At 37.8% G+C, this 23,044-nt stretch overlaps 2 protein-coding genes and 1 long non-coding RNA gene across 3 annotated transcripts in view; all 3 read left to right on the top strand.

The window, feature by feature from the left end:
• Positions 1-18,701: 18,701 nt before the first annotated feature.
• On the top strand, positions 18,702-20,187 carry LOC144435477 (beta-1,3-galactosyl-O-glycosyl-glycoprotein beta-1,6-N-acetylglucosaminyltransferase-like). The gene has a single exon (XM_078124070.1). The coding sequence runs from the start codon at positions 18,702-18,704 to the stop codon at positions 20,118-20,120; it is 1,419 nt and encodes a 472-aa protein (XP_077980196.1). The 3' UTR covers positions 20,121-20,187.
• Positions 20,188-20,585: 398 nt separating this feature from the next.
• On the top strand, positions 20,586-21,872 carry LOC144435476 (E3 SUMO-protein ligase KIAA1586-like). Its single transcript, XM_078124069.1, has one exon. It carries the CDS (start codon positions 20,586-20,588, stop codon positions 21,870-21,872), a length of 1,287 nt encoding a protein of 428 aa, XP_077980195.1.
• Positions 21,873-22,288: 416 nt separating this feature from the next.
• The window catches only part of LOC144434802 (uncharacterized), a 1,103-nt gene continuing 347 nt past the window's right edge, over positions 22,289-23,044 (top strand). The window contains exons 1-2 of the long non-coding RNA XR_013480862.1: positions 22,289-22,385; positions 22,941-23,044. The exon at positions 22,941-23,044 is cut by the window's right edge and continues 20 nt beyond it. This is a non-coding gene — a long non-coding RNA (uncharacterized LOC144434802). The remainder of the gene's footprint in view (positions 22,386-22,940) is intronic.

The following is a 23,044-nucleotide window of genomic DNA, read 5'->3' as shown; positions in this document are numbered from 1 at the left end:
TGACAGCTTACAACAGCCAATTTCTCTCATCTCTGAGCTTTTACAGAACCTGACACTGAAGGATGAGCCATTCCAAGTATTCAATGCTGCATCAGAAGCTGAAATATCTGATCTAGAGAAATGCCTGCATCAAATAGATCCTGCACTGCATATGAAGTTGACAAAGAAAGAAGCACAGAAATCAGAAAACCTAACCAAGTTCTATGAAGACCACTGTCAAAGTCGACATTACTCATTTACAGTCAAAAAATGTAGTAATCCAGAATGCAAATTTCACAAACCACCAAGACTGCCAGCTGAGAAGTTTAAGGAGTTGCATTTCCTTCCAGACCCAATGCTGGCTGAAGATAAGAACCACTACAAGCCTTTTGATGATGTATATGGAACTTCTACTGATGAAAGTGCTCGACCATCCCTGAAGAAGCAACAGAAGGATGAAAATCATGGAATGCCATTCAATCCTAGTGCACAGACAGCTGGTAGAGTGAAGTTTACTGTCAAGTGTCTGGAGCGTGATAAGCCAAGAGTATTGCACAGTGCGAAGAAATTGAAAGCACATCAGTCAGAAGACCTGGTAGCTGCATTAGATGAAATAGACTATTCATGTGGATCTTTGTTGGAATATAGTATTCCTGAGGGAAAGGATAATCATATCTTGTCCATTGTATATGTGAGAAAGGATCTGAAATGTCATAAACCAGTAGAGATACCATATTACAGCTGTGCAGCATTCCCAGCAGTGTGCTGTTATTGTGCAAATCCTGATAATTCTCTTGTGGTTGGAGAGAGAGCAGTAGATGTTTATCCAACTTGTTGAGGCTTGTTTCAGCATCCGTCCAAAGTATTTCAAACGGAAAAGAAAAATCTTTGGAAAAAAATGAACAATAGTTCACAAACAGTTGTTTCTACACAAAATGGACAGAATTACTGAACAGTTCAGAGTTTAACAATGAACACAAAAAAACAAGTACAAATACACTGTCACATGAAAGTCCTCTCATGATGGAAAGTTTCCCAACTACAGATGAGTGGCTGTAAAACAATGTTGCATTAAATGCAAGAAGTTTACTCTTGCAGTGTTAAAGTTGAATAAATGTTATTTATATTTAAATGGAAATTCATCTGTGTTGGTGAACCATAGTAAATTTTCTAGTTGTGTTTGGAACAATGTTCAAATTGAATACAATGTTATTTATAGTTATTCATGGTATTTTGTAATCATATTGGTGAGTCAGTGTGGGCTTCCATCCCCCACTCCCCCCCACCCCTCTTTAAAAAAAAAAAACCCGTGTCACCGCATCATTTTTAAAATTACTCTAGGACGAGAAACAATTCTTTTTTTTTTTGTGCAGGGGCATATGGCAGATTTTTGGGTTTCGTGTGAAATTCATGTTAATTTTTGCCAACATATCTAATTGTGTTCCCCATCATCTGAGCAATCAAAAAATATATGTTGCCAATTTTTATTTCAATATTAAGGGTAATTTTTGAAGCAATTTTGTAAATGATGTAAAATCATGGGTTTTTTTAATGTTGAAGGTAAATTGAAATATACGAGGTATACAATGGTTTTATATGTGGATAAATGTACTACTGAGCATCCTGTACACTATAAACTTGTAGACTGTTGTATAATCTTATCTTTAAATGATAATATTATAAATTTTAGCTTCCTAATTTGCATATAATTTGCATATTACATATACTTCTCTGGTTTATTTGATTTTCTGTATAGTTTGATGTAGCGGATATACATTTTCTCAAGAATATATGCCTACCATGAATTATTTTGTTATTATGAATACCCTGGATGGCCTATGTGTTTAAAACAAACTTAAAAGGCATTTATTTATGCCACAGCACCACTCTTTGTCCTCCCTTTTGACCAATTTTGGCTTATATTAGTACATGTATGGCTTGTTTTCAAGTGTACATACATGTATTCCCTTACAGATATGACATATCTAGATCTGGCTTTGACACTTACCTGGTACTCAATCCTTTTTTATTCTACATAGGATAGGCTCAAAGTGTTGGTCTACACAAATAATTTCAGAGAATATCAGTTGAACAGGTTAAAACACATTTGTTCAATATTTTCAGAAAGTTTGCTATCCTGTGATACGGGTCTGACCTTTTGAATTTGATTTCTGTGTTCATGTGTTTTTATACAGTAGAGTCACATAGCACACAGTGTAGCGTTTCTATTAGAAAATCAATAAAGCATAGCCACAGTGTATATACAGTGTAGCTAGTCTTTGCAAGCACAACACAAGGCCTAGCCAGTCTAGTAGTGTGCAGAATATATTTGTATTTCATAGCTAGGTGAGCCATTGTGCACTAGAGTGTGTGGAGTCATAGACCTGAGGGTCTATGGTGGAGTGCATGTAGAAAGTCTTTGTATAAGTAAAATAGCAAAGCCAGTCTTTACCTTCACAAGTATTAGAGACTTGTTTAGAAACAATGGTGTGGAGTGCATGTAGCTTTGTATATTAAGTAAAATAGCAAAGCCAGTCTTTTTCTGTTAAACCTTCACTTGTTTAGAAACAAGGGTGTGATAACTGGTTATAAACTAATATCCTAGAGAAGATTCTATAGTTGTTATAGAATCATACTAACACAATGGATAGTCTTCACAGTGATATGGCATACAAAAGGCCTCGTATCGCTATGAAAACAGACTTTACACTCTGCCTAATCTGTCAAGAAAAGGGAGACACTCTTGTAAATAGTCCTGAACCACAATCATATGACAAACTTCTTGAATTCATTCACAAAAGGGGTGAATATGGAGAAGAACCATATTCTACCATATGTTCCCATCTGCAAGGCCTGACATCATCCAGTCTCCACACTAGTCATGCAAGCTGGCATAGAGAGTGCTATGGAAGAGTATGTCATAAGAAAATGTTAGATCGTGCTAGAGATCGATTCGAAAAGTCTATACAAGAAGGAAAAAATCCCACTTTCAGCCAGACACCTGGTCGCCCAGTCACATCATCAACAACATCAACATCAGCATCAACAAACTCAATATCTAAAGAATTTATTACTCCATCTCCATTTAGAAGATCTTCATCAAAACCATTCTCAGGGTCTCTATGCTTCTTCTGTCAGGATGACAGTGCTTCCCTTGGGAAGTTGCATGAAGTATCTACATTCAATGCGGGAGAAAAACTGCGAGCGGCCGTCGCTGCCTCAGATTCAGATATATATAAAGTTAGACTCAGCACTGCTATTGATCCAAAAGATGCACACGCAATAGATGTAAAGTATCACCTTAAATGCTGGATGAAAAATGTTGAGCGTGTTAATACCAAAAAAAATAAGAACTTTTCATCTCCATCAGAGAAAGATTCATCCTCGATAGAAATAAAACAGAGATCATTGTTGACTGAAATTGAATTTTTCAACATGTTGAGTACCATGTTACAAGATGGCTCTGTTCTTCGTATGGCAACCTTACAAGAAATGTATATAAATGTTCAAAGAGCAAATGGTATTTTGAATTCTGGTATAACCAGGCCTACACTCAAGAAAAAGATTAAGGAATACTTCAAAGATATTCAGTTTGCACAGCCATTCAAACGAAGTGAGTCAGAACGAGTCTTTCTTAAAGTTACCAGTGATGCTGCTATACAACATGTAATAAACTCAACGGATGACCCAACAGGAAATATGGAGTCAGTGTTCAAATGTGCCAAAATTCTAAGGAAATCTATTGCAACTGCATGCATTAAAGGCTGGCAGTTCCAGGGAACCCTGTTAGAGACAGATGAACATGTACCCCCAGACCTATATTCTTTCCTCAGGTGGCTTGTGATAGGTCCTACCTCATCCATTGAAGACGGGGACAGAAATGAGAGAGTTCATAGGGAAGTCATGACAGTTGCTGATGTAATTTTACAAGCTTTTAAGACTGACAAACAAGTAAAACACACACAGAAAAGTAGTGCAACAGCATTTCGTTCACGGAGGGAATGGCCTCTTCAGCTTGGTATTGGCATTGCTGTCCACCAGTCTACTCGAAGTAAGCAACTCATAGAGTTGTTGAATGGATTTGGGTTGTGTGTTGATTATTCAAGAATTCTTCGACTTGAAACACAGATAGCAGATGCGATTGTTGCCAAAACAACGGAGGAAGGTTTATATGTCCCCCCAGGTCTTCAGAAGGGTCGCTTCATATTCTTTGCGATTGACAATTCTGACTTTAATGAGGATACACCCGATGGAAAGTCCACAACTCATGCTACAGCAACTGCAGTTTTCCAGCAGAAGTTTAAAGATGATCAAAATTCTTGTGTGGTTCCATCCCAATCATCCAGCAGGTCATTTAGAAATACAACAGAGGTGCAGTTACTTCAATGTTACATGCCTTCGAGAGCCAAACCCAAGGCACCAATACATGACGGTTTTCTCTTAGGAGAGAACAATGCCATAATTGTGCATGAGAGGGCAGGGGATTTGACATGGCTTCTGTCAAAAGCTTTTACTGATGATGGCGATACTACCTATGAAGCCATTGAGGATAGTCAAGTAGAAAAACAATCACAAATACCAACTTGGGCTGCTTACAATTCATTGATTTCTGAAAGCCAGCCACTCACAAAAGTATGTGTCCTGCCCTTATTAATGGCACCTGCTAGTGACTGGTCAACTCTCCTAACAGTGCTTAAACAAGCACATAATATCAATGCTGCCGTTGTAGGACCAGAGAGAAAAACTGTCATAACACTAGATATGCAACTATATGAAAAGGCAAAACAGTTAGAGATGACTAGAGAAGATTGCAAAGATAAGTGGGTCTTGCGAATCGGAGAACTTCATACAGTGATGGCTTCTGTGAGAACAGCTGGTAGTCTAATTGAAGGTAGTGGGCTTGATGATGCATGGATTGAATCTGATATATATGGTCCAGCAACTGTAAGGCAGATTCTTGAATGCAAGCACATGAAAAGGTCTGTCACAGCTCACTCAATCACTTTACAAGCACTCTATTCACTCTACCAGAATGCATTCTTCAAGGAACACGATGCCCTGCATCAAGAATTGAAGATATTGTCAAATTCAATCGAGAAAGCTTGCAGTGAGGATTCAGAAGACCTTCGAGAGGCTCACACTAAAATGACACAGAAAATTGAAGACAATGTTATTCAACATATGGAAGAATTTAACCAAAAGAATGCAGAGAAGCCAATGTTCAACATATTCTATGACTACATGGAGTTAATACTTACCATATTCAGCTTCATCAGGGCTACAAGGCAGGGAAACTGGGAATTACATCTTGCATCCCTTGAAAGCCTAGCAAAGTATTTCTTTGCTCATGACAAGCTTAAGTATGCCAGGATGGTCCCAGTATACCTGTCAGACATGAAGGCTTTGCAAACAACAAACAAAGATGTATGGAATGAATTCAAGAATGGAAACTTTGTTGTCAACAAGAATTCGATTCCCTTTTGTGCAATTGGTCCCGACCATGGAATAGAGCATGAGAACCGCTGGATGAAAGTTTCAGGTGGAATAGTTGGTATTACGCTCAATGAAAGTGCACGGTCCAGGTTGTTTTTCACTGCTCCAGAATTGGCTAGATTGGCAGAAGAAGCATGCACACCCTTGCTGGAACAACAAATAGGACTAGGGAACAACATCATGAATTGTCACTGGCCACACAAACAAGGCAAGAGAAGCAAGTAGAAAATCTGAAAAATGTCATCAAAACCTACAACGATCCATTCACTTTTGAAGGGAAAGAACTAATGAGTATTGTGAATCAAAGCATTATGCCTGAAAAAGTTGTGCATGACTTATGCAATCAGAGGAATGCTGGTATGAATGCATATAAAACGTTTGTTCAGGATCGAATCATCTCTGCGAAGGTAAATGTGTGGGCGCCAATGAGAAAGCTAAACTTGCATACATGGAAATATGTGGGCATACGCCCTTCCCAAAAAGTAGGTAATCAGGTTATAGCGCTAAGAGATGAGCGTTCCCTATTTGCTCGATGCCTGATTGTTGCAAGGTCCCGACCAGATATTGATGTGAAGGACACTCTTGGAAAATATGAATTCACATCATATCCAAGATCTTTGTTCAGCAGTGATGGAAAACTGTTACCTACTACAGATAAAAGTAAACTAATGACTGCCTTGGAAATCCTTCCTGTTGATGATACGCATGCAGTTGTTAAAGATGCCATCATTTCCATTGGTGACTCGGCACCACAGAGTCGGAAATGTACAGTTATAGATGGGATGGCAGTTGTTCAAGAAATGGGAAAACCTCCATGGATTAAAACTTGTGCTGATCTTGCCAAACATTTCTGTGATAAATTACAACAGAAGAGTACTGGTTATGACGAGATTCATTTAGTTTTTGATCGTTATAATTTACCAATGTCCCTAAAAGATGCTACAAGGGGAAGACGTACTGGGGCACAAACTCCAATATCGTACAAGGTGACAGACAACACTCCAATAACCAATGTCTCTCTTAAAAAGTTTCTGTCACACTCAAACACAAAGGACCAGCTTACATCATACCTTGCAGAAAAAGTAATTGTGGAATACAAGGAATTGCAAGTTAATGTCATTGTTGCCTACAAGCAGACCACAACATCAAATGTGTTAGATGTACGTCATCTCCAGAGCTCACATGAAGAAGCTGATACAAAGATCATCCTTCATGCAAGAGATGCAATGACTCGTGGAGCTACTGAACTTGACATTCAGTCTCCAGATACTGATGTGTTTGTCCTAGCTATACGTCGCTTTCCTATGCTTGCAACTAAAACAAAATTCATAACTGGCACAGGTCCTTCACAACGTACCATAGCCTTGCAACCAATTTACCAGAAACTGGGTGAGGTGGGTGCTGAAGCCCTACCGGGGTTCCATGCTTTTAGTGGAGCAGACCAAACTGGTCGATTTGCAGGAAAAGGTAAACTGAGCTGTTGGAAATTGTTTCTTGCTAGTAATGATGAAATGAAGTATGCATTTTCAAGATTGGGGAAGGGTAGAAAACCTTCATGTGAGGTGATAAGCAAATTAGAACAGTTTGTATGTCAGTTATATGAAACCAACACACAACTGACAACTGTCGCCGAACTGAGGTGGAGATTATTCTGTAGGAAGCAAGCAGAAGGAGAAAGAATTCCTCCCACATATGGAGCCCTACTTCAGATGATCCACAGGGCACATTACCAAGCCATGGTTTGGGAATCTGATGTGATCCCAATGCCAGATTTACCCCCACCAATCGATTATGGTTGGACTGTGCATGAGGGCTCCTTCCGACCAATAGCGACATTGGAACCCCCTGCTCCACAAGCCATAGTTGAACTGGTAAGGTGCAAATGCACTACATCTGGATGTGAAGGCAGATGCTCATGTAAGAGACAAAATATGTTTTGTACAGAGATGTGCACCTGTGGAGCAGATGAAACTATTTGCCAGAACATTCTGGAAAACAGCCTTACGTCAATGTTGGATGAACTCGATATTGACTTTACTAATGTGTAAATATAGTACAACTCTACAGTGTGCATGGTCTTGTTGCTAGGCATCTCTGTGTTAATTTTTAATTGTTCATTCACTAGCAAATCCATAGAGGGCGTTATTTTTTTTTAATTCCCCTGATTGAGCAAATACAGGGTCAGTCAGTCGGGTCATGAGAAAGTTAGGATTATTGCTGCCCTTATCTACCCATCTGTTGTTGTTACCTTTGCAATATACATCATGTTTTGACTGTTGCTATGGGCATGGTATTGTTGCTAGGCATAGGACCTGTAATTTATGTGATTAAAAAGTGACCTTTTGGTCAAAAATGTAAATACAAAAACATCTGGCCAGATTAATTTAGATAGGTGTTTTATTTCTTTCCTTAACACTATTCTTGAGTTTCACTCTCAGACTCACTAGAGTCTGAAGATGTGAGGCAAGACTTGTCTTTCTTTCGATCTAAAACTAGTGAAATTAAACTATTTCCCTCCTCAGCATCATCAAATGCATCTATCTGTACTAAATATTGTAAAGCATTTAGATGTCTGCGTGGTGTTAAGTGTTTTTTCATCAGTGACTTTGCACTAACTTTGGTAGTTGCCTTCTGGCCGTATTTTCCTACAACCTTATCCACAAGTTGCTCACTAAAAACAGTTAACAACAGTCTTTTTGCTTGACTAATTGTTCTTTTCTCTTTCCTTCTTCTTACTTTTCTTTTATTTTCCTTCTTTCTCCTTGTCTTCCTGTGTCGTTCGCTAACAACAACTTCATTCTGTGGGAATCTTCTTGCAATGATGTCACTTGTATGAGAAACATCATTTTGTTTGGCTTTCACTAAACCAAGCCAATGTTTTAGTTATTGTGTTATGAGTATAAATAGATATTTGAATACACTATGTAGGTGATGTGATGTCCTTAGATACTCCCCACAAATGTCCCCACTACAGTTTTTCACAAATCACGCATGTGAATGTGTGTTTACTCTGTGTCTGTGTTTCTGTGTATGTATCAGTGAATGACAGTTAAAACCACCACATCAAATGTCTTGGTATTAAGTGATGACTACTTATGGTGTCTAGTTGGGAAATAAACAAGATTATACCACATGTGTATGATTACATGTATGGTCAAAATGTTTTATTTTGTTTTGTTTTCTAAAAAACTTCCTCTACAACTACTAAGTTGTTTGGGCTGAAATAGTAACATAATAGTAGTACCAAAAGAAATATTACAGTTGTGCTACAGTAACAAAAAAATTTGTACTCTTTTTAGTTATTGTAGGGGGCAGGATATTGTGCACTTTTTTTCTTTCTTTTTTTTTTGGGGGGGGGCATGAAATTTTTATACTTTTGAAAGGGGGGGCTGTGAAATTTTGGTCACAGTGGATGGGGGGGGAGGAAAAAAACCAAGTCAGAGATAATTTCTCCCCAGCCCCCCCCCCCCCCCCGCCGTAAATTCTGTCCGGTCCCTTATTCGACAGAATCGGGAAATACCCCATGACAAAACCCTCGCTTAGTTTTATAGATATGTATGGCATGTAGCATAACCACAACTCGATAAGAGAATAAGTCAAATCATATATTGTGAATAACGTTCATCGTCAACAGCGATGAATCCCAAAAAAATCATGTAGAACTGTTTTGTGAACATAGCTCCGCTAACATTTTTCTAATCCATTCGGCCGAATCGGAAAATACCCTCGCACAAAACTCCCGCAAAGTATTATAGATTTTGAAGGCAAAATTTCACACAAAAGTTATGAACGTTACTATTCATGGTAGCTTGTGAAACAATCTCAGTTTCATTGAAAGAAGTGTGAATTTTATCGAGATTCACTCGTAGTGCCTCACGACATCGTGGTGCAAGATTAGGGTTCCAATGGTACACTTCACGAACTTTCCCTGTACTGTGTTCGTTGTTCTCTACTTGTGGATGCAAATAGCTGACTGCCAATTCCACATGTAGGGGCGCATGGTCAGAATATTCATTAAAGTTACACACAATAAATTTACTAACAATAGGGAAAAATGATGGTGGTGTCAACACATATTCAATTACATACCCAACGCCGAAAACGTGCTACTGGTGTCATTTCTGGCGTACATGCAGGTAAGTAGGTGTTGGATTTTATCCGTAGTATTCTCTCCATGCCGTTTAAACAAATGTCACGATTATAACTGAAATTTTGAACAAAGTTACCAATATCACTGTCTGCATTGACGATATAGTGTATTTCCAATTCCAGAAAAAAAAGTCACTGGGAAATGGTCTAGTAGGAATTTTTAGATAAAACCTGGAAGGCAACTTTTCTAGAGTAATTTAATGGTGCTGAATCCAAAAAAAAACATGCCTTCCAAGCAACATTTTGAGATCTTGCCCCCTCAAATTTGCAAATATTTGCATAAATTTGACTTTTGGGGGGGGGGGGGAAAGAAACATCTCTGCGTAAAATTACTTTTACAAAGCCTTCACAAGGCCTTTTGACTAAGTAAGATACATTTTTCGAGGAATGTATCATGGGAAAAAATTCAATACAGCCGCGATGTTGAATCCTTTTATATTGTGTATACTTTTCCTATATGACTTTAATACAATTGAATTGAATTGAATTGAATTTATTTTTTCACCGGAAACATAAGGTAATAACATTACAGAGAGGAAATACAAATACAATAAAAGAAAATGCTCTGGTGAGGACCATGGAAATAGTTTACTAGAAACTAATCTAGTCCATGGTCCTTATCCTGTCAAAATATAGAAGGTAAAGATACACGGCGTACTTATGATAAATAATTAATAATAACAAATAATATAGTAATAATCAATACACACATACATATTCACAAATCTATTATAGCACATGTACAGAAAAATATATTTAAATATTTACAGTACAAATTAGAATCAAGAAAAAAGGTGTGTCTTTATACATTTTTTAAATCATGTCGCTTGTGTATATTCTTAAGTTTGTTTGGTAGGGAATTCCAATGTTTGGGTAATGCATATTTGAAATTCTTTTGACAAATTGTAAGATTAACTTTTGGAATGGGAATGTTACAACTGAGGGCTGATCTGGTAGGGTAGCTATGGGATAGACGGTTAGTAATGTAGTGGTTAATATTATGAGCATAGCGGTTATTTTGTAAGTCATAGACAAACATGCATGTTTGGAATTTACACAGTTTATGGATATCTAATATGCGGAGTTGATTGAAAAGGGGCGCAGAATGTGTTTGATAATCAGAGAAAGTGATAAGTCGAGCTAGTTTCTTTTGCAAGATTATAAGTGGTTCGAGTAATGTACGATAGGAGTTACCCCAAATTTCAAGTCAGTAACTAAGATGGGGGAGGATTAAAGTGTTGTAAAGTAAAACAAGGGTGGACCTTGGGACATAATGGCGAATACGAGAGATGATTCCGATTTTTGGACTTATAGTTCGGGTTACTTTTTCGATGTGAGATTTCCAGGTGAGAGCTGGGTCGATGGAAATACCTAGATATGTGGCCGATGATACACACTTAATTGGTGTGTCGCTAATACTTAGGGTTCCCTCGATGTGAGATATCCTCTGGGGAGTTTTGATAATCATATAGTTAGTTTTGTCAACGTTAATTGTTAGTTTGTTAGCATTGCACCAGTCGTTAACTTTTTTAAAATGATCATTTATAACATTAAGATTGGTATTATTAGTTTTCATGAATTTGAATAGGTTAGTGTCATCTGCAAATAAACGAAAATTGAAGGCGTCAGTAGATTTGTTAATGTTGTTAATATATATGAGGAAGAGGATTGGTCCAAGTATTGATCCTTGGGGTACCCCACACTTAATTTGTTTTGGATTGGAGTTGATACCATTTATGCTAACGACCTGTTGTCTATTTTAAGGTAATTTTGAAACCAAAGGAGCGGAACACCTCTAATGCCGTAATAATATAACTTTTGGATAAGAATATGATGGTCAATTGTATGATAGTACAATAGTGAAGTAATTAGATAATTGTACAAGGGTATTTCGTGGGAGCTCGTCAAACAATTTGCCTTTATTAAGCGAATTCATTGTTGATTGAATTAATCACAAGTAAAGCTTCTCATAGTGTAGATCAGATTTCAGAAAATGGTGCTAGAAAACGGACATGTACGTATTTAAAGTTGGAAGGCAACTTTTCTAGGGTAATATAATGTAATGGTGTGCTGAAACTAAAAAAAAACATGACTCCCAGCCACAATCTTGAGATTTTACCACTCAAAATTAGCATATAATTTACATAAATTCGACTTTCTGCGAATATTAGATAAGAAAGAAACATCTTTGTGTAAAAGACTTTCTGAACATTGAAAATGAGTTTACCCCAATTTTTGACCAATTAAGATCATTTCTAGAGTAAAGCATCCAGGGAAAATTCAACACAGCAGCCATATTGAACTTAAATCCTTAGCCACTTTGTTTTTTGTTCTGTATGCAGCTTTTCCTCTATTCTCTGTATATTTACCGTGCTCAAAAGGTAAATAAATTATTTTTAACGGTATTTTATGAGTGCTCATAAATAGAAAAGCCCGGCAAGTAAAACATTGCTTCTTGAATTCAAAATCATATCCAAGAAAACAAAGATCTCAAAATTAAATCTCATATACCCTTCACAATATCAATTCTTTTTATATGATAAATTGCTACTCTTCTTTATCTGAATTTTCTTGCAGGAGAATCTTTTCCTGGAAATTTAAAAATAATAACATGCATTAGGATAGGAAATGAGACTCTGAAGTCGCTGCTTGTCATACCATGTCAAGTTATCAGTTTCAGTTTAGAGACAGTCAATTTAATGTAGTTGCTTGCCTCGCAAATGGATATTTCTCTTATGAGTATAATAGTATATTTATAATATAGTACATCAACTACTAAATGTAGTGCTACAGTATAATTGTGGTTCATAATATCCAACACTTGTCATTACTGGGTAAGTATAATTATCAGAAAGACAATATTTAAAACTAGTACACACAAAAAATGCATGTGATTGTAGCAAATAGTCCTAATTTATGCTGAGTATTGCATATATGAAATCTCATTTCATGTCCGTCTACAGCTTATGTTCTGTTATATTTTTTTAAAAACTTAACATAATTAGTAACTGGTCATTACATGTAGAATTAATCCTTTCTCAGGGAAAAGATAAACAAACCCGGAATTTTTTTTTTTTTAATATTTAAGTAATCAAAAAATCTCACAAAATATTACAATATAAGGTTGAATAATTAGAAATTAAATACAATTGTTTGTCAAGTTACATTTTGATTATCATACTGTATTCGAAATGTGATTTTAACGAGTGATATTTAAATGTCAAAAGCTGTCATACGCATCAGGTGAGATCCGCAACACCATTTGTAGTAAATAGAGAGAGAAACTATGGCTTGGCCAACTGAGGTCACCATATAACACTGACGGGGTTACTACGTAACCGTGATCATCCGTACGCGTGTAGGAAACATTTCTAGCAGCCAAATACCCTACTTGTCATTTGACACACAGCATTTTGTTAGACTGTCGACAGTCGTTTGTGCCTTTTTTACTACGATTTATCTAAAGTCGTCGCCTTGCTCCGATCGGGAGCAATACTATAACCGCGTACTGATTGAACAGCGAGTGCCGTTCGTGCCTTCAGCACTCGCAGTTTCTATCGGTAGGCATTAGTATTCAGTGCTATGGAGAGATGTGACGACTTTGTTTTAGATGAAACATAGCAAAATAAGTACGAACGACTTCCGACAGTCTACATTATGTACGTGGTATAGTTGTAAAACCAACAAAACCACACCATACCTGTGTTTTCACCTCATTCAGGCCACCTTTTCAATCTTAGAGTTCATCATGGTCTGATTAACCCAACTGTAGCAATAATTTAACTTTGCGCTGACAGAAAAACAATCTGCCAGCCAGGAGCTATAGCACATCTCAGCAGTGATATGAATGTAAATGTATACCTAAGGGTGACTTCTGGCCTTGTTACACACTACACTAGGCAACAACGTATATTTAGGGAGTCTTCACTAATTACAAGGGGCGGGGACCGGGAATTAGGGGAACACTTTTTTTCAAATCGGTCCTCTGGGGAGGGCCATATTTTAGAAAATGGAAATTAGGGAAGGGTCACATTTACATTGACTCTATTTTTTTAATCTAACTTTCAATTATTTTATGATTTTGAGATGATCCCACCATTGTCCACCAGTTCCAAATCCTGCCGCTACCGTATCCCACCACTGCCACCATTGTAAAGTAATACCATAACCTATCAGTGAAATGCAGAAAATGAACTTTTAGTTGTGGTGTGAGGAGAGGAGCGGGTATTATAGTAGTAAAGGGGGAACAGTGTGGCTAGATATGTGGATAATGTGGTGGAGTGTAGATGTTGACCTTGGTCACGAGGTTGTTAATTGTTCACTCATCTAGTCTTTGAGAGTTCTGGCCTTCAGCTCAGCCAATAGATCGAAACACATGCATTGATTTAATACGAACACACAATCTCAGTGTAGTGGCAACAGTGGGAAACAACAAATGCCTATAAAAACTACCAATGTGGTGGAATGTACTACAGAAAAATTCCCTTTCTCTAGTGGGATTCGATCCCAGGTTCTCGTTAAAAATATTTTTCACTGAAGAGGGGGGGGGGGTCATTTAGAGAAAGGAAATTGAGGGAGGGTAACTTTTTAGCACATTGGACTAACCCCCTGTAATTACTGAAGGCTCCCGTACTTAAGGTCAACTTAGGGTATCATTCATGACTAATTTACAACTAAGAAAGTAAAAGGAATAAAATGTCGTTTCAGAAAATCAAAGTAGATTCTAACCTCATTTATGATCTTGTTACAAACACATGCCTTCGATTTGGTGGGACTATTCATTTGGGTTTTTGCTAAGACTATTAACTCGGAGAGGGTCTGCTTTCATATGGAACTCAACTTTGACCCAATTTGGCTTTGTCGTGGACATTCGAACACGTGATTACCGACAAAGGACCTCCACAACACTTATAAATTCGAGAATTCAGATGTCGTACAGATTGTGGTTTGAATTCTGTTCTATAACTTTAGACACATTCGGATCTTGACTCGGAACCTGTTTTCGGTTAAACGATTTTCAAACAAGTAAGTGACCCATTACTTCAATACTCACAATTGTCGTGAGCTGTTTTTGGCAGTAGTTTACCTTTCTATGTTTCCGGGACATTGGTTTTAGAGGTTCGCATGATGTACAGCTGTACTTAGTCTAGTGTACCACATGACCCTATCCTTTATTGAGTGTCAAAGACACATTGAATGGTGTATATTATCTAATCATTTTTTATTGGAACATTATTTCTGCTCGAAAAATGTCTTCTTTTCGCTGCAATCTATGAATAAGACCTGTTTTTAAGGTTACAGTTTGTAATAGTATGTACAGATAATGGAGGGGAAAACATATCAGGCACCTGCATTCACAGGATCATCCAAACAAAGAACACTTTCAGTTTGCCACTGTTTTAAAATAGACGGCCTTATCACAACACACACACAGACACAGACACACACAGACACAGACACAGACACACGCACACACACACACATACACACGTGTGTGTGTGTGTGTGTGTGTGTGTATTTGTAGTAGCAGGATTCGTATTATATATATATATATATATATATATATATATATATATATATAGAACTTGGTGAGTATCAATCTGCTAAGACAGTGCTCTATACCGCAGTGGCAGAGCGTAATAGTTTTGGTAGTACTGAGTACTACCAAAACTATATATATATATATATAAAAATATTTGCCAATTTCGTGTCTATGACCACAGTCTCAAAATTGAGAGTGGGCACAATTTCAAGTTTAACTAGAAGCGAACGTCTATGTCAATTTTGCAACCTTAACCTAGTCGAAGATGAGTTTCATTTTTGTCTATATTAAACTGTATATAAACATACCAAGTGTAAATTTATTGCTACAAATTATTATCGTTATCCTTCACCTAATCACCAGACTACTGACTGAACTGAGACTAACAAATGGAGCCTTCATTAATTACATATGAGGGAGCTCCGTGGGAATTGGGAGCGGTCAGATTTTACAAATAGGTTATTTGGGTAGGGCCACATTTAAGAATTTCAAAATGAAATGGCGGTTCAGTCACAATTTACTTTGACCAATTTTGATATAACTTTGAATAGTTTTTGTGTATTTCGCATACCACCATTGTCACCTTCCATCAGTTGTACAATAATATCAGAACAAGTGAAATCGCTGCTGACAACCATGTAGTGAATCAATTATTATTTGCGCTATTATGTCTCACAAGATATAAGGAGTACAGAAGAATGTGGTATAAGACATTCGGGTACACTCGTGCAGTGGGGATGTTGACCTCGGCCCAAGCAATGTCGGTAGAGGGGGGTGAAGCCTTCAGCTCTGTAGATAAGATCCAAACACACTGAATAATCAATAATGGGAGGGTCATGTGTGTTTTTAGAGAAAGGAAATTGTTGGAGGACCAAGTTTTAGAAAATGGTATCCTCGCGGACAGTCACATTTTACACAACAAACCCGACTTGATTTCCCCTGCTCGTCCCCTTGCCACTTTCAATTTGAATTGTTCTGATTGCAGGCGTTTACTCATCCGTCTCACAATCTCACCAAAGAAAGTTATTGTTTGAAGTGGCCTCTGACATTTGCTTTGCTGAAGTTCGTATACATACCAACAGACGTGATGTGACATACGAGGCGTGATTCAGACTGTAAAAGCACTGACCTAGCTAATTACAATACACAATGACAACATAAAGGTAGCAACGTCACCTATTAAAGGCATATGAACGCGTAGCATTTCTTAGCTTGCTGTAACGTTGTTTCCCTTGTCTAAGGCCAAATAAAAAAGGTTGTTTGGTTCCGGTTACCCGACCCACCTTGTTTTTCACGCCGACCCTGAACTTTTTGTTATGTATTCGAGAAAAATAATAATAATAAAATCGCGAAAATCGTGAAGTCTCACAAGAAATAGTGGATGCGGAAACTGACATCAACTTAAAACGACAATATAAAACTATAATTCTTCCAATCTGTAATGGATGTACATCTGATAGGAAGAAATAAACAACACATAGACAATTTGGAAAACAATGGAAAACCTGAACTAGACACTCACACATGAAAAAATATATAATAAAATTAAATTTAAAAAAATCTACCTTCCCCACCTATTTTAAAATTGAATGTAATCAGAACCGCACAATTTTTTTTTCGCTTAGAGCTAATTATAGTAATATTCCACTACCACTTGGAAAGAACACAAGGGGCATACAGCGAAATGTCCTGTAAAACCTGAACGATTACTGGTCATTTACCTTCAATTGAATATCCAGACAAGCATAAACACAAGATAAATAAGTCCCAGCTAAAAATGGCTCGGAATAGTACTCTTAACTTTGAAAATACGACAATTTTCATTAATTGTACGTTGTCTGGTACAAATTCCTCTGTATGCAAATATGCATTACATAAAACTTAGTGATCATATAAGATATAGCCAGCCATCGATAGCGCGTGATCTGAGCAAGCGCGTATTTGACACCCGTGTATATTTTGCACAATCCTCTGTAAATCGTCTGAGTTGTATGCAAATATCGTGAATTTTATATCGATAAAATAGCACTTTTTTCAGACGTTTGGGTGCACCTGCATTTGCTTACGTTCCTTTCTCATAATTGCAAAACTCAACCCTAGTTCATGTTGAGCAGATAGAAAGATGAAAATTTATTATGGCAAAAGAGCATACAATCTCAAAAATGGTCAAAATAATGTTTTTTTATGTATCTCCCCCTTACTCTTCTTGTATAGCGCTTGTATTGGACAGTGGTATATTTGTAGTAGCAGGATTCGTATGATATTTTCCTTCGGAAAACAACAATCCAAGCAATATAAATGTCCCTGTGACCAAAATTATGGATCCTCAAGAAACTCATCAAAGTGGTAATTCAACATGTCAGTATAATTATGTATCTGCAGATTGTTTAATAAGAGACTTGGTAACAGTTTTGGATAAAGCAGTGTACTTTAGGTATTCGATAATCGACCTAAGGAAGCTTTCTGCATTTACAAAGGGGTGGGGTAACATTTTACAAATTGACTGTCGGGGGAGGGCCATATTTTAGAAAATGGGATTAGAGGGAGGGTCACGATTTACTTTGACTTATTGCATTGCCCAACATTGCATTATTTTAGGTGTTTTGTCATCCCATTGCTGCCACCGGTTCCAAATTTTATTGCCATCCGGATTAGGGTTAGGGTTAAAGTTAGGGTTTGGGTTAGAGTTAGGTACATGACTCATATCAAATTGCTGCTGACAACCATGTAATAAATTAATAGCCAGTTGTGGTGTGAGGAAAGGAGTGGGTCTGACAAGTAACGGGAGCAGTTGGGTAAGATACCAGGGATAATGTTGTGGAGATGCTGACCTCACGCCTGACGATGTGAGGAGTGTGCCAATCTAATCATTGGGAGTTGAATTGTGGGCTTCAGCTCAGCCAATGAGATCAAAACACAGGTATTTGTTAATGCAATGCCTTCACACACATCGACATTCAGTAGTAGTGGGAAATTATCGAATTCCTTTAAAACTTTCAACATTGGTGGCAGCGGTGGAATGACGTCCTTGCCATTGATTCTTGGACTCATGTTCTTTTACATATCTGACATTTAACTTATGTTTTGAATAGGGGAGGGTTATGTTTTATTGAAAGAAAGCTGAGGGAGGGCCATTTTTAGAACAACGGATTCGGGGAGAGTAACATTTTATACAACAGTCCAAGCCTAATTTCCCCCAGCAGCCCCCCTTGTAATTACTGAAGGCTCCCGTACACTTACTCAATGTCTACTCCTCTCTTTACTTCAAGTCATGACAAAGTCTTACAAAATATTCAGGGAATTATATACACCTTGAAGTTAATAAGCAATTCAAGTTGAACTTAAATTGGGCTATAATTCTAAAACTTGTCAACAGTTGCAGTTGGGACACACAATAATATACCGTGGATAATGTGTGAACTGTTTCTTTATTTTCAGATGAGGTCGAGGGCGTTTCAGTTGTTCACACTTTATTTTGGTATATAAGAAGAGCGCCATCAACGGTTTAGTATAACAACATAAAATCGAGTTTGCAAAGATGTCATATTTATATTGTAACAACAAGAAGTTCATCACAGTTTTTGGAATGCTGCTTGTAATCAGTGTGTTGGTAGTTATTTTATTTTCGATTGCAATCGGTAGATTTTCTTCTCCTAGGGGTGGCACCCTTCACAACCTCTTAGGCACTACTGATCTGCAACTGTGGCCATCAAACGTACGCACAAATGCCAGTATTTACCGTTTGAAAAAAACTGAAGTCACATCAACATTTCGATATCGAACAACATTGACCAGAAGTGGTAATGCAGATATATGTTCCAAAATAATATTCGGTAAAGACAATATTAATACGACACGTGTTGAATCCGTGAATACTTACCTAAAATCCCAAATTGTAGATGACACAGCTTTCCAAAAACTGGCGAGCAATTGTACACAGTTTATCCAAGAAAGAGGGTATTCCAAGCCAGTAACAGAGGAAGAATTGGAATTTCCACTCGCCTTTGGAATATACATGTACAAATCGGTTTCACAGTTTGAACAGTTATTACGAACAATTTATCGTCCCCAAAACACTTACTGCATACACGTAGACAAAAAGGCCTCAACTGAAATCCATCATGCAGTGCAGGCGATTACAAAGTGTTTCGACAATGTGTTCGTACCCTCTCGACTTGCAACAGTAACATGGTGTTCCATCGAAGTTGTCAGAGCAGAACTCAACTGCTTGTCAGATTTAGAAAAGAGAAATCCAAATTGGAAATATTATCTAAATCTAAGCGGACAAGAATTTCCTTTAAAGACAAACCTTGAAATTGTTCAGATTTTGAAAGAATTTCAAGGAAGAAACAACGTTAGGAGTATTATATTTTTAAAGTCAGGTGTTCATTCTGACCGGCACAGATTCAAATATGTTATCTCCAGCGGCACTGTCAAGCAGTCTCGTAAACGTAAAACAGAACCAAAACCTTTTGATGGACCTACCTTTAAAGGTGAACTTCACGTTGCGTTGACAAGAGAATTTGTCAACTTTGTTCTTTATTCCAACATTTCATTTGAGTGGTTTGCCTGGCTTAGTGACACTTTATGTCCTGACGAATTCTTTTATCAGACGTTGAGCAGATTACCTGGTGTACCTGGAGGTTATGAGTTTGTGAAGGAAGATACGATGATTGATCAGATAGTAAGAGCCAAAATATGGCATGGTCCGTGCAATGGTAAAATAGTACGTGAAATTTGTGTGTATGGTTGGAAGGATCTACCAAGTTTAGTTGTGAGACCGCATTTATTTGCCAACAAGTTCCATGCTGATTTCGACAGTGTTACACTTGAATGTTTAGAAGAATTAATAAACAATCGTACATACAACCCTATCAAACCCAACCTTCAATTTTACAAAAACTTCTCCACTTCATACTGTACTAGACACAATACTGATAGTGACGAGGTTCCTTGAGATTCGACATTTCCACGCATTCGGGATGTGAACCATTATACTTGGTCATTGAAGTACGCTGGAATCTACCATTACACCAGTGTTCGAAATAACGCCTGTCCGGCAGTCCGAGACTGGCTATTTTTCCACCGGACTGGTAAAATAAAGAATTTACCAGTCCGTTGGACAGGTTGAATTCAGCGTGGGTCGACAACTAACTTTGGGCGATCATACACAATGTACTTCATAGACTGTGATGTGACACTGGCCGTCCTTGATAGCGCCTCCAACGCCTTTTTTGGCAACTCCTCAGTTCATGTATTGCGAGTAAGAAACAAGTCGATTGGACAGAATGACGCACGACCTTGAAAATCAACCAATCAAAGTAGATTTTGCATGAGTTTTACAGCGCTGTAAAGTACAGCGTCAATCAACGATAACATGGAATGATAACATGGTGGTGAGTTTTGAGGAATTATCAGAATTATGCTCCGCAATTATCTTGGCCTACCAACTCTCCCGGCTAAACGAAGAACACCGGAGGAAACCTTAAGCGCAAACAGGGAGTATGATGCCACGAAACGTAAGAGAACAATTGTTCAGTCATGGAAAATTGAATTTAAAGATTGGTTAGTCACCGACGATAGTGCCCGCGAGCAGAAGCTGTACTGCAAATTATGCAGAACTGTGTACGCGCCCATTGCCAAAAAAACACAACATGCTGACAAGTACAAAAAATATTCGAATGGTTCATTCGTGAGAGGCTCTACAAATCTCAGACACGAGGCTCTGAAAACACATGAAAATTCAGACGGGCATAAATATGCCAAGCAATACCTCGATGCAAAAAATGCTGCTCCAGGTGAATCGGTAGCGGAAAGGGCACTGCAATCGATGAACACTGCAACAATTGATAAGCTGTCTAAACTCTTCAGAAATGCCCATGCTTTGGCAAAGAAATCCAGACCGATCAGCGACTTTAGATGGCAGTGCTCACTTGACAAACAGAAAGGTGTGGATATTGGTCATACATATCATAACGATAAAAGTGCCCAGCAGTTTCTCGTAGCCATATCAGAGGTAGAACGAGCTAAAATTGAAAGTAAACTCTCACAAGCACGATACTGCAGTTTATTGTCGGATGGTTCAACTGATGTGTCTGTCGTGGAAAATGAGATTGTGTATGTACACTTCGCAAGACGTGGCATTCCCCACTGCTACTTTCTTGGGCTTATTGCCTGTGAGGTTGCAAATGCACAGGGCATTTATAATGCCATAATGAAAGCGCTGACCTTCAAAGACTTAGGAAAAACAGAAATACAGCAAAAAGTTGTGGGGTTTGCTGGGGATGGAGCAGCTGTAAATACTGGAAAAATCAATGGTGTCATTGCGCAAATGAGAAACCACATTAGTCCTGCAATTGTCATGGTACAGTGTTTGTCTCACAGAGTGGAACTCGCCTTCAAAGATGCCATGAAGAAAGCTCCTCTCTATTCCAAGGTATACAGCTTGATGGATGAATTGTTCAAGTTTTACCACAAAAGTGCTAAACAAAGTGCTGGGTTGAAGTCTTCATTTGAAGCACTGAATATCACACCATGTACACCAACTCGTGTGGGTGGCACACGTTGGCTGAGTCACACACTGACAGCTCTGAACAACATTTGGAAGGGAGACACAGCTATTGTGAAGCATCTCAGTCAGGTAATAAATGTTGAATTATTATTTAATTATAATGAGCCACATCAGAGTGATTACATTATAGAATATTAACTTTGAGTATGTCTTGACAAGAAAAGTTGGAAAATGTTATGTATTTAGTATTTTACAGTTGATTTTACACATATATTAATAAAATTTCACTTTGACATGTACAGAACAAAGGATACTATATGTTTTTATCAACTGACAATGCAGAAAAAAGTTGTGGGATTTGAAAAGAAAACTTTTAAATTAATATTATTAGATTTTACTGTCTCAGTTAAGGTACCTATATTGGAGATAGCCTGGCTGAGATTGTACATAGTCTAAACAGGATTTTATTATTTGTTTTGCTTTGCATTAGGTATCTGTTACAACAGGGCAGTCAGCTACACAGCCCAAGGCCTTATACCTGCTGAAACTACTGAGGTCAAAGGATGTGATCACATTTGCTCATTTCCTGACAGATGTGGTGGCAGTGCTGGCTCAGCTTTCTAAAGCTCTTCAAAAAAGGGAAACCTGCTTGTATGAGGTTCATCAACAGCTTCTGGCCACAATCTCAAACATAAAAACATTTCAGACTAGGTAAGGATTAGTATTAGTAAGTAACTAAGTTCTATTAAATAACAAGTAGGCATATTCTGCAGCTAATTTGGTGCTTGTAGTTATATCTGCTCTAGCTGATTAGTGGTGGTGGCTTATCTTTCATTTTCAGACCTGGCCCAGAATTGAGAAAACTACAAAGGACTGATGGGTCATTTGCAGGAGAAAGCCTGACAGGAGATACTACTCAACATAGTGCTCAGATGCCTAAACTGTTGACAGCACTGGTAGAAACCCTGGATAGACGCTTCAGTGATATTGATGAAGGTGTTCTGTGTGCTACTAAGCTTGCTGATATGCATGCATGGCCTGCCAGTTTGGAAGATTCTGCTGATGGTTAGCATTAATAAAAAAATAGATACCAATTTAATTTAAAGTGCTAGGAGCCAGATACACATTGTGATTAAGCAAATGGCTATGCACATTGTCACTGTGTGCACATGTGGTGTTAGCTATATGAGACAATTTTCATTGTTACAAAATGTTTGCAAGGGAACACTGCATTGTATTTTATTTGAATCATGTTTATGCTCACAGACTTTGGGGATGAGTATCTTGCAACAATTGTGGACCACTTCAGGGACAAACTTGTACAGAATGGAGTGAATATTGGCATAATTGAAGCAGAATGTACTGTGCTA

This window comes from Glandiceps talaboti, chromosome 5 (genome assembly GCF_964340395.1).
Source record: "Glandiceps talaboti chromosome 5, keGlaTala1.1, whole genome shotgun sequence".
Lineage (NCBI taxonomy): Eukaryota > Metazoa > Hemichordata > Enteropneusta > Spengelidae > Glandiceps > Glandiceps talaboti.
This window is presented reverse-complemented; position numbering and strand designations above follow the sequence as displayed.

What these genes read in the sequence shown, in the direction of transcription:
- LOC144435477 (XM_078124070.1), top strand. Translation starts at nt 18,702, where the DNA reads ATGTCATATTTATATTGTAACAACAAGAAGTTCATCACAGTTTTTGGA.
- LOC144435476 (XM_078124069.1), top strand. Translation starts at nt 20,586, where the DNA reads ATGCTCCGCAATTATCTTGGCCTACCAACTCTCCCGGCTAAACGAAGA.